At 50.0% G+C, this 15,864-nt stretch overlaps 1 protein-coding gene across 2 annotated transcripts; it reads right to left on the bottom strand.

Moving 5' to 3' along the window:
• Nucleotides 1-318: 318 nt before the first annotated feature.
• YIF1B (Yip1 interacting factor homolog B, membrane trafficking protein) lies at nt 319-12,847 on the bottom strand (the record flags this gene model as incomplete). 2 transcript variants are annotated; one of them, XM_080702941.1, is made up of 8 exons in its annotated part: nt 319-474; nt 3,715-3,808; nt 3,891-4,046; nt 5,207-5,264; nt 5,358-5,436; nt 5,536-5,640; nt 5,712-5,941; nt 12,796-12,847. In XM_080702941.1, 8 exons carry the CDS (start codon nt 12,845-12,847, stop codon nt 319-321), a joined length of 930 nt encoding a protein of 309 aa, XP_080559067.1. The 2 variants fall into 2 exon arrangements, with proteins under 2 accessions (XP_080559067.1, XP_080559068.1); XM_080702942.1 differs by having other exon boundaries at nt 12,805-12,847.
• Between the last annotated feature and the right edge of the window lie 3,017 nt (nt 12,848-15,864).

Here is a 15,864-nt window from a genome sequence, read left to right as displayed (position 1 = left end):
CAAAGTGAAGAAGAAGAAGGAGGAGAAGGAGAAGAAGAAGGGCAAGAAGGGGGCTTCCCACTGATTAAAGCTTGGCTCTTGCTGTGAGGCTGTCTGGCTCTCGCCGCCCGCATGTCCGCTCCTGCCCCCTGCCGGCCAGCCGCGCCCCGCGCACCCAAGGAGCCCCCGCAGCCGCAGGTCCATCAGGCTTTATTGTTTACATTGTGCAGCTGGAGATCTCAGCACCTTGCGGGGAGGGAGGCGGGGGCGGGCGGGTCCGGCGCGGACGCCAGCCCGGCCTGCGGAGATGAGTCTGGCGGGCGGCTGGAGCGGCCGCCCTCACCGCACCAGGTGGAAGGTGAGCCAGTACATGAGCAGGGGCTGCGCCGCCGCCACCGCCATGGTCAGGTACATGCGCAGCTGGTTCCGCGCCCCGCGCACCGGCACCCCCTCCGCCGCCGCCTCGGCCAGGATCTTCAGCCGCAGGGTCCGGATCTGGGTGGAGAGGAGACCAGGGGTGATGCTTGATCCTACGGATTGCTGCGAGGCCTGGACTTATTCTAGCCTCTGCCCTTAAGTACCCGGCAGCCTGGGACAAGACATGGGCCCTCCGCAGCCCCTGTAAGCGAAATCTAGGGGTTCCTGACTCAAATGCCCAGTAGGCCCAAAGTGACTGCAGAGGACCCCAGCGTGGCTCTCCGCCCAAAGGGGTGCTAAGGCGGCTTTGGCTGCTGAACACTGGCCAGGCAATGATTTTTCCCCCCTCAGTGCTGGGGATCGAACCCAGGGCCTCTCACACTAGGCAAGATTGACCTACTGAACGACAACCACCTCTCCAGTTTTCCTAGACAAACCAGAAAAGGCTTTCTTTCTTTCCTCTTTTTAATGGTACTGCTGATTGAACCCAAAGGCATTCTACCTCTGAGCTGCAACCCCACCCCTATATATTTTTTATTTTGAAACTGGATCTCACTAAATTGTGGAAGGTCTTGCTAAGTAGCTGAGGCTGTCCTTAAACCTGTGATCCTTCCTCTTTTTTATTTTTTTGTGGTACTGGGAATGAATCCCTGGGGCATTGTACCTCTGAGCTACCACACACCCCCAACCCTACTTTTTATTCTTTATTTTGAAACAGGGTCTCACTGAATTCCAAAGGGCCTCAATAAGTAGTAGCTGAGGCTGTCCTTGAACCGATCCTCTAGTCTCAGTCTCCCAAATGCTGGGATTACAAGCGTACGCCTCCATGCCCAGCTCTGCAATCCTTCCTCAGCCTCCCAAGTACTGGGAATGCAGGCATGAGCCATCATGCCTGGCTTGTTTCTAAAGACTCTTTCTTTTGTGTGTGGTCCTGGGGACTGAACCCGGGGCCACTCTGCCATTGATCTATAGCCTCAGCTACTTAGCGAAGCCCCTCGCAACTCAGTGAGATCCAGTTTCAAAAATAAAAGACTAGCCGGGCGTGGTGGCACAGGCTTGTAATCCCAGCATTCGGGAGGCTGAGACCAGAGGATCGCGGTTCAAGGACAGCCTCAGCTACTTAGTGAGGCCCTCTGCAACTCAGTGAGACCCGGTTTCAAAATAAAGAATAAAAAATAGGGCAGGGGGTGTAGCTCAGAGGTCAAGTGCCCCTGGGTTCCATCCCCAGACCCGCAAAAAAAAAAAAAAAAATAAATAAATAAATAAATAAATAAATAAAAGACTAGCTGGGCGTGGTGGTGCATGCTTGTAATCACCGCGCCTTAGGCGGAGACAGGAGGATCGCAGATCTCACAGGTTGAAGCCAGCAGCGCTGGCTTAAGAGGCCCTGTTTCCAAAATTTAAAAAAAGGGGATAAAAATAGGTCTGGGAGTGTAACCCGGAGGTAGAAGGGTTTCCAGAAACCCCAGTACAACCACCAAAAAAAAAAAAAAAAAAAAAAAGACTAAAGAGCCGGGCGTGGTGGCACACACTTGTAATTCCAGCCCTTGGGAGGCTGAGACAGGAGGATTGCACAGGTTTGAAGCCAGCCTTAGCTACTTAGTGAGGCTCTCCGCAACTTAGTGAGACCCTGTTTCCAAATAAAGTATAAAAATAGGTCTGGGAGTATAGCCCAGAGGTACAAAGGCCCCTGGGTTCCATTCCTAGTACTGCAAAAAAGAAAGAAAGAAAGAGAGAAAAAAAAAGGAAGGAAGGAAAGATGGATGGATAAGGAATAAAAAAATAGGGCTGGGAAGCTGGGCATGGTGGCACACTCTTGTAATCCCAGCATTTGGGAGGCTGACACAGGAGGATCTGGGTCAGCCTCTTTTACTTAGTGAGGCCATCCACAACTTAGTGAGACTCTGTTTCAAAATAAAGAATAAAAAAATTGGCTGGCGGTATAGCTTGGAGGTAGAATGCCCCTGGGTTCCATCCTCAGTACTGGGAAGAAAAAAAAAAAAAAAAAAAGATCCAGGCATGCTGGTGCACACCTGTAATCCCAGTACTTGGGAGGCTGAGATAGGGGGATTGCAGGTTCATAGCCAATCTCCGCTACTTAGTGAGACCCTCCACAATTTAGTGAGACTCTGTTTCAAAATAAAAAATAAATGCTGGGCGTGGTGGCGCACCCTTGTAATCCCAGCGCTTAAGAGGCTGAGACAGGAGGATCACGCAGATTCAAAGCCAGCCTCAGCTACTTAGTGAGGCTCTCAGCAACTTAGTGAGACCCTGTTTCCAAATAAAATAGGAAGGTCTGGGAGTATAGCCCAGAGGTAGAAAGGCCCCTGGGTTCCACCCTCAGTATCTAAATAAATAAATAAATAAATAAATAAATAAATAAATAAATGACTAGAAAATAGGGCTGGGGGTGTAGCTGTGAGGTAGAATGCCCCTGGGGTTCCATCCCCAGTACTGCAAAAATGAATGAATAAATGAAAGGGCGGTCTGAGGGTATAGCTCGGAGGTAGAATGCCCCTGGGTTGCATTCCTAGTACTGCAAAAAAAGGAAAGAAAGAAAATAAAAAGATAACTTTTATTTTATTTATATTTTTGTGGTGCTGAGGACTAAACCCAGGGGCATTCTACCTCCGAGCTACACCCCCAGTCCTATTTTTTATTCTTTATTTTGTTTGTTTTTTGGTACTAGAGATGGAACCCCGGGACATTCTACCTCTGAGTGACACCCCAGCCCTTTTTTTTTTATTCTTTATTTTGAAACAGGGTCTCACTGAGTTGCAAAGGTCCTCACTTAGTAGCTGAGGCTGTCCACAAACCATGATCCTCCGGTCTCAGTCTCCCAAATGCTGGAATTACAAGCATGCGCCACCATGCCTGGCCTTATTCTTTATTTTGAAACAGGGTCTCACTAAGTAGCTGAGATTGTCCATGAATAGCAATCTTCCCGTCTCTGCCTCCCAAGTACTGGTTACAAGCGTGGGCCACCATGCCCAGCTATACCCTCAACCCCCCCTTTTTGGGGGGTTCCATCCCCAGTACCACAGGAAGGGAAGGAAGGAAGGAAGGGAAGGTGGGTGAAGCAAAGCTGAGAGCCCAGCCCCTGAGCCCAGCTGGCTCCCGTTCCTCCTCCAAGCTCTAGGTGGATGCCCATCCTCAGGAAGCCCTCCTGACCTCCAGGCTGGGGAAGCCACTCCATGGCCCTCAGTTCCACATTGTATTCTAAATCTCTCCCCTGACCTCCTGTGCCCAGATGCCCAGGGACCCAACTCCACCCAGGAGGCCTATGCCCAACCCCATCCACCCTGAGCCCCAGCTCACCATGAACACGAAGATGGACAGGCAGCACCAGCCCAGCACCAGGTAGTAGCCAGTTTTCCCAAAGAGCAGGCCCATGAGGACGCCGCCAATCATGCTGGAGAGGAGAGGGAAGGCTGGTCAGAGGAACAGGCTGAAAGGAAGGGCTGGGGCTGGCAGGTGGCCCGTGGGGTACTTACCCGACGTATTTGTAGCCCAAGAAAGCCACCAGGTCAATGGTGGTGAGGTCGGTGTTGACAGTGACCAGGTAGAGACTGAGCAGGATGGCCATCACCTCCAGGGCCAGCCAGGCCAGGGCCGAGCTTGCCTGCAGGCCCAGGAGGTCTGGGGAGAACCTGCAGCACCCAAGCTTGTTACCCCTTGGCTGGCTTAGACCCTCTCTTGAGCACCTGCCTAAAGACAGCCCTGTGGTGGTTGGAGCTGGAGACCCAGGAGTGGGCCCGTCACCATCAAAGTCCCTCCTGGGGAGGAAGGCAGGCCTGTCCCCAGACAGCGCCACCCTGAAGGGCCAGGGCTGGGATGGGGCAATTGCAGTCTGGAAGGGGCCTCAGGGGCTTCCCAGAGAGGGGACAGTGAAGCTGAGTAAGCACTGGTCAGGCAAGAAGGCTTCATCTCTGCCCTGTCCTCAGCTCTCAACAGGTAATCAACTGGTTCTAACTGGTTATCTTCAGTGCTAAAACAGGGGATCCTGAGTGAGAGGTCGGCCTTGTTTCGGCTCGCAGGGCGTGGGGGAGACATGGGGAATGAGCAGGTGCTGGGCAGGTGGTACAGGGGACCAACATGCTCCTGGGAGGGGACCTGGAGGTGCAAAGGCCCGGGGGAGACAGCAACAGGCCCTTCAGAAGGGTAGAAGAGGACAGAATGGTGGGGAGACAGTGTCAGGCTTAGGGACTAGGGACTCAATCCAGGAGCTGTGGCCAGCAGGGTAGGACAGGGTGGGATACAGTCAGGCCCACATCTTGCCTAAGACTTGTGCACTGCTGGAGTGAAGGTGTAGGGCACCTAGGAGGGACCTTGCTTAATAGAGGGCGAGGGTGAGGACAGATCTGGGGGTGCAGGTCAGGAGGGAGAAAGGATGGACCTAGGGAGTCACCCAGCACAGGATGTTAGGGGAGACATGTGGGTAGAAAAAGAGGTGAAAGAGCTGGGCACGGTGGCACACTCCTGTAATCCCAGGATTTGGGAGGCCGAGACAGTAGGATCGCAGGTTCAAAGCCAGCCTCATCAACTTAGTGAGACTCTCAGCAACTTAGTGAGACCCTGTTCCCAAATAAAAAATAAAAAATAGGAGTGGGGGTATAGCTCAGAGGTAGAATGCCCCTGGGTTCAGTCGCCAGTACAAAAAAAAAAAAAGGGGGAGAGGCTATGGTGACACAGGTGTGCAGTGAGGGCTCCGTGTGGCCACTTGGGGCAAGGCGCTGCCCTGAGGGCTGAGACCTCCCTGACTGCCCCTTGCCCCAGCCCTGCCCACACACAGGCCCCAGGCCTCCCTTACCTATCCTGGGTCCCCAGTGCAAGGCCAGCCAACAAGACGTAGGTGATGAAAGCCATTGCTGTAGGAGGTAGACAGACACTGGTCAGAGGAGGAGGGGCCACGTTGAGCCCAGCTAGAGGGGGTGGGGCGGGTGGGGTGGGCAGGAGGAAACCTGGAATATAGAGGTCAGGAGCGTTGACATCAAAGCGGGGGGCCACCGGGGTGTCCTGCTGGTACTGCACCTCCCAGTCCTGTGTGGAGACCAGGGGAGTGGGCAGGACCCCTGAGCGGGCCCTCCTACTCACTCACAGTGGGGCAGCAGACCCCACCCGCCTCGCTGCAGTGCTGACCTGGTGCAGGTAGGGGAAGACGAGCAAGCCCAGCTTTTTGCCCACATACACAGTGTCCACGGCGAAGTAATACTTGAGCTTGGAGACGGGGATGAAGCGGTCAATCTGGGGAGGCAGAGCTCACGCCTGAGGCTCGGCCCCTCCCGACCCCCGCTCCCGCCGGGGCGCCCACTCACGTTCTTGTCCACCAGCTCCTTGCCCTGCGCTGCCAGGCTGCTCCCATAGGCCATGGCCACATTGGACACCGGCCCAGCCAGGAAGGCTGCCTGCGGGGCAGAGGGGGCGGGGTAGCCCAGGCCTGCCCGCTGGGCCCCGTAGCCCCGGCTCTGCGCGGAACTTGTGTCATCGAAGAGCTGGTGGGGGTCTGCCATGCCCGGCTGCGATGCAGGGACCCTCCGTTTCGAGGCTGCAGGGGGAAAGGGCGAGAGCTCCATCAATCTGATCCTGCCACCATGGGGGGGCTGTGCCACCATTAGTGGGCTTTTTTTTTGTATTGGAGATTGAACCCAGAGGCATTCTACCTCTGAGCTACACCCCTCTTAGCCCTTTTTAAATTTTATTTATTTGTAGTACTTGGGATGGAACCCAGGGGCATTCTACCTCTGAGCTATACCTCCAGCCCTATTTTATTTTATTTTGGTGGTATTGGGGTTCCTGGAAACCCTTCTACCTCCGGGCTACACTCCCAGACCTATTTTATACTTTTTTATTTTTGGAAACAGGGTTGCTTAAGCCAGCCGGGCTGGCTTCAAACCTGCGCGATCCTCCTGTCTCCACCTCCCCAGCGCGGGGATTACAGTCATGTGCCACCACACCCAGTCATATTTTATTTTGAAACAGTGTCTCACTAAATTGCAGAAAGCCTCACTAAATTTTAGAGACTGGCGGCAAACTTGCGATCCTCTTGTTTTAGCATCCCAAGTACTGGGATTACAAGTGTGTGCCACTACTCCCGACTCAAATTTTTTTTTAAATTCTCAATCTGTGATCCTCCTGTCTTAGCCTCCCAAGTACTGGGATTACAGGTGTGCACCATCACTCCTGGCTAAGAGGGCTGGTTTTGATGTCAGATGGGCTGTCAGGTGTGGGCTGTTTACCATCCACCTACCCACCCACTATCCATCCATCCATCCATCCATCCATCCATCCATCATCTATACATACATTCACATATCCAGTCCAGTATCCATCCATCTACCCATCCTCCATCTATCTACCCACCCTCATCCACTCATCTATCCATCCATCCATCAATCATCATCCATTCATTGGTCCATCTATTATCCCCATCCATCCATCCATCACCCACTTACCCACATCCTTACCTGTTACCCATCTATCCATTATCTACCACCCATCCACTCATCCATGCATCCATCATTCACTCATCCATCCTCCCCATCTGCCCATTCTCTATCTACCTATCACTGACCCAACCGTCTGTCCATCTAAGTGACAGTAACAATGACAAGGACAATCTTAAGAGGACTCTGCACTGTGTAGCCTACCATGCACAAAAGCGTGTGTGTGTGTGTATAGTACTGGGGATGAAACCCAGGGTCATTCTACCTCCAAGCTACACCCCCCTGCCCTATTTTTTATTCTTTATTTTGAAACCGGGTCTGAGTTGCAAAGGGCCTCACTTAAGGAGCTGAGGCTGGCTGCAAACCGCGATCCTCCGGTCTCAGCCTCCCAAATGCTGGGATTACAAGCGTGTGCCACCACACCCGGCTGCACCAGCCTTTTACAAATAAGATCTCTGTCCTCTTGGCCCACACCCCCTCACTGGCTCTGCCCCAGCCACCTGGGCCTCAGTGCTCAGTGGACACGACACCCCCGCCCAGGCATGGCTTGTGTGCTCTACCTGGAATGCTCTTCTTCCACACCCTCAGCGTGCCTTCTCTCCTCCAGGTCCTGCTGAGTGGGGTGTTGCCTGACCACCCCGCCCATAGCGGAACCTCCATTTGTGGCACTCCTGCCGCCCCACCCTTCATTTATGTCCACAGAACTCAGCACCAGCTAACTGATGAGTGTTCTTTACTTTGCTTAGTCTCCCCTAGACTGTGAGCCCCCAGGCAGGATCTGTGAACGCGGGTTCTCAGCTGAATCCCTAGCTCCAACAAGGATATGGCTAGCACTTGATCCCAACCCGAAGAATGAGTAAGTGGCCACCCATTTTACAGATGTGGAAGTCAAGGCATAAAATAAATCCCCACTACCAAAACAAAAACCAAAAAAAACCTTTCAGGATATAGGGGGACAAGAATTGAATTATCAGCCAGGCGTGGTGGCACATGCTTGCAATCCCAGCATTTGGGAGGCTGAGACAGGAGGATCGCGGTTCGTGGCCAGCCTCAGCTACTTAGTGAGGCCCTCCGCAACTCAGTGAGACCCGGTTTCAAAATAAAGAATAAAAAATAGGGAAGGGGGTATAGCTCGGAGGGAGAATGCCCCTGGGTTCCATCCTCAGACAGGCAAGAAAAGAAAAAAAGAAAAAAGAAGAATTGAATTATCAATTAAAAGAATTGAATTGTTAATTATCTCCTCTCTAGAATGGAGTTAACTGTCCTGCTGCACAGGGCTGTTGTGAGGCTAAGTGACACTCATAAACTGCTCAGCCCCACGAGAGCAGCAAGTGTATATCACTTAACAAGCAATCAGCCTTTACCTCTTCCTCACAAAGGTTCTTTTTACGGATGTGAAGCCCAGGGCTTTGCAAGTGCTGGGCATGCGCTCTGCCATGCCAGTCTCTTCCTTGTAAGGTTTTGTAGCCTGAAAGCAGACCCAGATCTCTTCAATCTCAAAGCAAGCAGCAGCAGGCCTGTCCTCATCCCCACGCCCTATTTCCCCACTCCCACTCCTGGCCACAGCGCTGGCTTACTGAAAGTTCACTTCCTCAAAGTTCTCAGCATGTGGGGTTCTGCTGTCAGAGCTGACTCAATCCCTTGGTAGCCGACTTCCAGCTCTCTGCTTCTGAGACGTGTGTGTGTGTGTGTGTGTGTGTGTGTGTGTGTGTGGCGCTGGGGATTGACCCCAGGGGCATTCTACTGCTGAGTTACACCCCCAGCCCTTTTCTAATTTTTATTTGGAAACAGGGTCTTGCTAAGTTGCTGAGGCTGGCCTTGACCTTGCAATCTTTTTTATTTTTATTTTTTGGTGGTACTGGGGTTCCTGGAAACCCTTTTACCTCCGGGCTACACTCCCAGACCTATTTTTAAATTTTTATTTGGAAACAGGATCTCTTAAGCCAGAGAGGCTGGCTTCGAACCTGCGCGATCCTCCTGTCTCCGCCTCCCAAGCGCGGGGATTACAAGCGTGCGCCACCACGCCCGGCCTCCTTGCAATCTTCTTGTCTCAGCCTCCCAAGTACTGGGATTATAGGCAAGCACCACTGTGCCCTGCCAGCTCTGCTTCTGAGATGCTGTGCACAGTTGTTCATACTTCTTATCTGTCCCACCCCATAAACATCTGCTGAGCATGCACCTCTGTGCAAGGCGCTGCTGTAAGCATAGTGCATGCTGCAATGGATAAGAAGACAAATGCTTCAGCCATCCTGAGCTGATGGTCTTCCAAATGGGCCCTCTGCAGCTCCCGGAAATATGTGACCCAGTTTTCTACCCTAGTCGTGCCCTCTGCCTCTCACCTCCAGCAATCTGGTCTGCTCGCTCTCACTGCCAGTATGCCTTTGGTTTCTGGACTCCATCTCTTATCACTTTTTTTGTTTTCCGGTTCAGGGGATTGAACCTGGAGGTAGAATACCTCCAGGCTACACCCCTAGGCCTTTTTATCTTTTGCTTTGAAATGATCTCACTAAATTGATGAACCCATGATCCTCCTGTCTCAGTTTCCCAAGTACTACAAGTATGTGCCATCATGCCCAGCTTCCACATGCATTTATTTATTTATTTATTTATTTATTTATTTATTTATTTATTTGTGGTACTGGGGGTTGAACCCAGGAGCATTCTATTCTACCTCCAACCTATACACCCAGCCCTACTTTTTATTTTGAAACAGGGTCTCACTAAGTTGCAGAAGGCCTCACTAAGTAGCTAAGGCTGGCCACCAACCTCTGATCCTCCTGTCTCCCAAGTACTGGGATTACAGGCATACACTCCTATGCCTGGCTACTTTTACACAATTTCTTTTTTGTTATTGTTGTATGGGGAATTGAGACTAGTGGTATTCTACCTCTGGGCTACACCCTTAGCCCTATTTGATTTTTTTTTTTTTTTCCTTCTGGTACTGGGGATGGAACCCAGGGGCATTGAAACTCCAAGCTATACCCCCAGCCTTATTTTTTAGTCTTTTTATTTTTGAAACAGGGTCTCATTGAGTTGCAAAGGGCTTTTATTTGGAAACAGGGTCTCACTAAATTGCTGAAAGGCTCTAAATTGCTGAGGCTGGCTTCAAGCCCACAATCCTCCTGTCCCAGCTTCCTAACTACTACTGGGCTTACAGGCATGTGCTACTGTGCCTAGTGTACTTACCCAATTTCGTGTGTGTGTGTGTGTGTGTGTGTGTGTGTGTGTGTGTGTGTGGTGCTAGGGATTGAACTCAGAGGCATTTTACCTTCAAGGTACACCCCAGCCCTATTTTTTATTCTGTATTTTGAAATAGGATCTCACTAAGTTGTGGAGGGCCTCACTAAATAGCTCAGGCTGTCCACGAACCGCAATCCTCCTATCTCAGCCTCCCGAATGCTGGAATTACAAGTGTGTGCTAACATGCCTGGAGCCACTTACACAATTTCTACATCGATATTCACCCATCTGCTTGTCTACTTGGCACAGGCTTCTCATGTCTTTCCCTCTCCCCATAAATTTCCTTCTGGAAAATCCTCATCATTAAAGGTACCCTCTTCCAGGAACCTGCAATGACGCCCCAGGCCTGATGCCTTCTCTGGGCTCCCACAACACCTCCATCCTGGCCCTGATGCTCTGGCTGCTCTTCCCAGCCCTGCCCTGTGCTGCTCTCATCACACCTGCATTCCTCCAGATGGCACTGTCTTCTGCTCTGTGCTGGCAGCTCCATGGGAACAGGAACGAGGGCTGTGTGGACACCACTGCATCTCCGCATCACCACCACCCGGCCAGCCAGAAGCCTCACTAATCATTGAACAGAGGAATAGCATATCACCTTCTCCCTTAAAAGAGAGGCCTTCTGCCGGGCGTGGTGGCGCACGTTTGTAATCCCAGCATTCGGGAGGCTGAGACTAGGGGATCACGGCTCACAGACAGCCTCAGCTACTTAGTGAGGCCCTCCACAACTTAGTGAGACCCTGTTTCAAGATATAGAGTAAAAAATAAGGCAGAGGGTGTAGCTCGGAGGTCAAAAAAGAGAGGCCTTCTCCACCCCTACTCACAGCTGACATTACCTCTCTCTCAGTACTGGGGATTAAACCCTAGGCTGCATACACTAAGCTATATCTCCAGTCCTTTCCTAAATTTTATTTTGAGACAATGTCTCACTAAATTGCCCAGGCTGGCCTCATACTTGCAATCTTCCTGCCTCTGTCTCTGGAGTGGCTGGGATTGTAGGTGTGTGTGCCACCACACTTTGCCTTAATTATTCTCTTTACAGGTTATATTTATTTATTTTTAGTACTGGGGACTCAACCCAGAGGCAGTCTACTACCGAGCTACAACTCCAGCACCTCTTTTTTTCAGCTGGGTGTTGATGCAACTTTGTAATCCCAGTACTTGGGAGGCTAAGACAGGAAGATTCCAAGTACAAAGCTAGCCTCAGCAACTCGTGAGACCTTGTTTCCAAATAAGATATAACATCAGAGCCGGGTGTGGTGGCACACGCTTGTAATCCCAGCATTCCGGAGGCTGAGACCGGAGAATTGTGGTTCGCGGACAGCCTCAGCTACTTAGTGAGGCCCTTCGCAACTCAGTGAGACCCTGTTTCAAAATAAAGAAGAAAAAATTGAGCCGAGTGTGTAGCTCAGAGGTCAAATGCCTCTGGGTTCCATCCCCAGACCCGCAAAAAAAAAAAAAAAAAAAAAAAAAATTAAATTAAATTAAATTAAATTAAAAAAAATATATATATATATATATATATATATATATATATAAAACATCAGGCTGGAAGTGTAGCTTGGAAGTAGAACACCTCCAAGTTCAATCCCCAGTACCAAGAACAAAAGAAAACAATCTTTTATGTTGAAACAAAGTCTCCCTAAATTGTGAAGGTTCTCCCTAAATTAAGGCTGGCCTTGAACCTGCAATCCTTGTGTCTCTGCCTCCCAAGTACCGGGATTACAGGTATGTGCCAGCACACCACCCAGCTGCCTTTACACCTCTTACTCTCCATATTATTATTATTATTATTATTATTATTATTATTAATTTTGCCTAAAGAGTAAATGAAACGCAGAGCATACACACGAGATGAGAAGGAACTTAAAGAGGTATGCAATTCAGAGATGGGAAAAGGTTGACAGTGCAATACAGGCAGGTTTAAATCTTTTTTCTTAGCCGGGCCTGGTGGCGCATGCTTGTAATTCCCGCGCTTGGGAGGCTGAGACAGGAGGATCGCACAGGTTCAAAGCCAGCCTCAGCTACTTAGTGAGGCTCTCAGCAACTTAGTGAGACCCTGTTTCCAAATAAAATATAAAACAGGTCTGGGAGTTTAGTCCAGAGATAGAATGCCCCTGGGTTCCACTCCCAGTACCACCAAATAAATAAATAAATCTTTTTTTTTTGGTGCGGTATTGGGGATGGAACAAAGAGTCATTGTAGCTCCGAGCTACACATCCAGCCCTATTTTTTATTCTCTATTTTTAAGCAGGGTCTCAATGAGTTGCAAAGGGCCTCACTAAGTAGCTGTGGTTGGTCCCGAACGCGGATCCTCCTGTCTCTGCCTCCCAAATGCTGGGAAGGTTTAATCTTAAAGAGGAATAAACCTGGCCCTCTCCGCTGACGGAGGGCCGTGAAGCCCGAAGTAAGTTGCACAGGCGACAGCCCGAGGGCACAGGGGAGCCTCGGGAGGCTGGGCGCAGGGGAAGGCAGATGGGAAACTCCAAATGAATGAAAGTCGCGTTTCTCTGCACATCCCACAGCATCTGGCTCCAAGTTGCTCTCTCCTCCAGGAATGCCCCAAGGAGCCTACCCCCGTGCGTCCCCTCTAGGACCCGGCATCCCCACGGTGCACGCCTCCAAGCTCCACACCCGGTCCCGTGACCTCCGACCTGCAGTGACCTCCCAACCGCCGCCGCGGCCGCCCCGCCTCCCGCTCTCCGGGCCGGCCACGTACGCCACTTACGCAGCCGGGGCGTCCCCGCCGCCGCCTGGCCTGCCGGGTGCATCTTCCCACCTCGCCGCCGCCGCCGCCGCCGCCTCAGCCGCGGCTCCGAACGTGGCCGCCCGGCTCCCGTAGCCACGCCCCAGCGGCGACACGACAACCAATGGGCTTCAGGCTTGCGCAGAGGCCACGCCCCTCGCGGAGGCCCAGGCGAGTGGGTGCGGCGTGCGTAAGAGGCGGGGACGGGGCTCGCCACGTCCGGGCGGGAGGCGGGGCCTAAGGCGTAGTGGGCGGGGCTGGGAGCCGGCCTGGGAGTGGGCGGGGTCGGGAAAGTGGGCGTCAATGTTGGGCGAAGAGGTCGCTGGGAAAGAGTTTCCTATGAAAGGAACTCGGCAAACCGGGCGTGGTGGCGGACACTTGTAATCCCAGCTTTAGGCTGAGACCAAAGGCTCACGGTTCGCAGACATCCTCGCCTACTTAGGCTCTCTGCAACTTAGTAAGACCCTGTTTCAAAATAAAAAATAAAGAATAAAAAATAGGGCAGGGGGCCTAGCGAAGGTCAAATGCCTCTGGGTTCCATCCCCAGACCCACACACACACACACAAAACTCTGTAAACCCAAAAAAATTTTTTTCTATTTTTACTCTGTGTGGTATCGGGTATTGAACCCAGTGGCATTCTACAATCGAGATACACCCCAGCACTGTTTTTTAGTTTTACATTTTGTGGTACTAGGGATTGAACCCAGGATCACTCTACTGTGGAGCTACACTCCCAGCCATTTCTTTCCTTCTCTCTCTCTCTCTCTCTCTCTCTCTCTCTTTCTTTCTTTCGTGGTACTGGGAGTGGAACCCAGGGGCAGTCTACCTCCGAGCTACACTACCTGCCCTATGTTTTATTCTTTATTTTGAAGTAGGGCCTCACGGAGTTGCAGAGGGCCTCACTAAGTAGCTGAGGCTGTCTGGGAACCGCGATCCTTGGTCTCAGCCTCCCAAATGTGGGATTACAAGCGTGCCCTACCACGCCTGGCTCCAAGGGTATGTTTTAAGAAAGTTACCAAGCTACTTAGTGAGGCCCCTTGCAACTCAGTGAGACTGTTTCAAAAATAAAGAATAAAAATAATTTAAGACTGGGGGTATTGCTCAGAGGTAGAATGCTTCTAGGTTTTACTAACAGTACCATAAAAAAAAAAAATACCCTTGGGCAGTTCTCAAAAAAAAATTTTTTTTTTGGTGGTACTGGGGTTCCTGGAAGCCCTTTTACCTCCAGGCTACACTCCCAGACCTATTTTATACTTTTTATTTGGAAACAGGGTCTCTTAAGCCAGCAAGGCTGGCTTCAAACCTGCACAATCCTCCTGTCTCTGCCTCCCAAACGAGGGGATTACAAGCGTGCGCCACCACGCCCGGCTCAAAAATTTATAGAAGTGATCTTGTCATGAACAGCACAATAACTTCTGTGGGTTCTTGGCTTCCGTAGCCAAAATAATTTCAACACGCACCAGTCAGAGATAAAGGCCGAGGTTTTTTTTTTTTTTTTTGGTACTGAGGGTGGAACCCAGGGGCTTTTCTACCTCCAGGCTATACTCTCAGACCTAGTTTTTACTTTATTTGAAAACAGGGTCTTGTTAAATTGCTGAGAGCCTCACTAAGTAGCTGAGGCTGGCTTCAAACCTGTATGATCCTCCTGTCTCAGCCTCCCAAGAGCTGGGATTACAAGCGTGTGCCACCATGCTTTTTTTTAATTTTAAAATGTGGGCCTGAGCTAGGCGTGGTGATGCACTCTTGTAATCCCAGCATTCAGGAGGTTGAGACAGGAGAATCGTGGTTCCTGGACAGCCTCAGCTACTTAGTGAGGCCCTTTGCAACTCAGTGAGACCTTGTTTCAAAATAAAGAATAAAAAAATAAAATAGGGCTGAGGGTGTAGCTCAGAGGTAAAATGGCCCTGGGTTCCATTCCCAGTACTGGAAAAAAATTATATATATACCTTCCTTCTTAAGAATAACCAAGCCTGGCATGGTGGCCCATGCTTTTAATCCCAGTGTTTAGGAGGCTGAGACAGGAGGACTGTGGTTTGTAGTAGGCCTCAGCTACTTAGTGAGGTCCTTTGCAACTCAGTGAGACCCTATTTCTTTTTTTTTTTTTTTTTTTTAGTATTTTATTTTATTTTATTTTTTTATTGGTGCACTGTATTCATACATTATAGTAGGATACATACTTTTGTAGACATACATGCACACTTTTCCCAGTCAGCCCCCACCCAATCCCCACCCCATTCTCTCCCTATCCCTCCCTCCCATGCTTGGCTTAGTAGTTGACATCTAGTATTATGGCAATTTATCTAAAATTAAAAATGATAATCTCACATAACAGTTTCATTGGTCTGATACCAAGCTTTTGATGACTTAAAGATAACATTTCAATATTTCTTTTTGCTTTCTTTCTTACCAGAGAATATTTTTTTCTGTTTTTTAGGTGAAACTATCATATATTTATATCTTTATTTTTCAGAAAAAAATCTATCCTAAAGCCGGGCGTGGTGGCGCACGCCTGCAATCCCCGCGCTTGGGAGGCAGAGACAGGAGGATCGCGCAGGTTCGAAGCTAGCCCCGCGCGCTGGCTTAGGAGACCCTGTTTCCAAATAAAAATGCAAAAATAGGTCTGGGAGTGTAGCCCGGAGGTAGAAGGGCTTCCAGGAACCCCAGTACCACCAAAAAAAAAAAAAAAAAAAAAAAAGAAAAAGAAAAAAATCTATCCTAATATGGAATATGGAGTCTAGGTACCCAAAACGATCTTGAAAAAGAACAAAGCTAGAAGATATATATTTTCTGATTTCAAACCATATAAAGCTACAATAATTGAAACAGTGTAGTACTATTCTAAAGGCAGATATATAAACCATTGGAGTTAAATAAAAGCCTAGAGCTAAATTCTTCCCTATATTGTCAAGTTATTTTTGACAAGGTTTCCACGAACATTTGGTGGTGGAAATGATATTCTTTTAACTAAATATTGTTAAAAAATAATAATTACATGGAAAAGAATAAAATTGGACCCTTACCTAATCCCATATACAAATAT

The sequence above is a fragment of the Muscardinus avellanarius genome (genome assembly GCF_963383645.1).
Source record: "Muscardinus avellanarius genome assembly, chromosome: 10".
Taxonomy (NCBI): Eukaryota; Metazoa; Chordata; class Mammalia; order Rodentia; family Gliridae; genus Muscardinus; species Muscardinus avellanarius.
The sequence above is the reverse complement of the archived record's forward strand: the minus strand, read 5'-3'. Positions and strand labels throughout refer to the sequence as shown.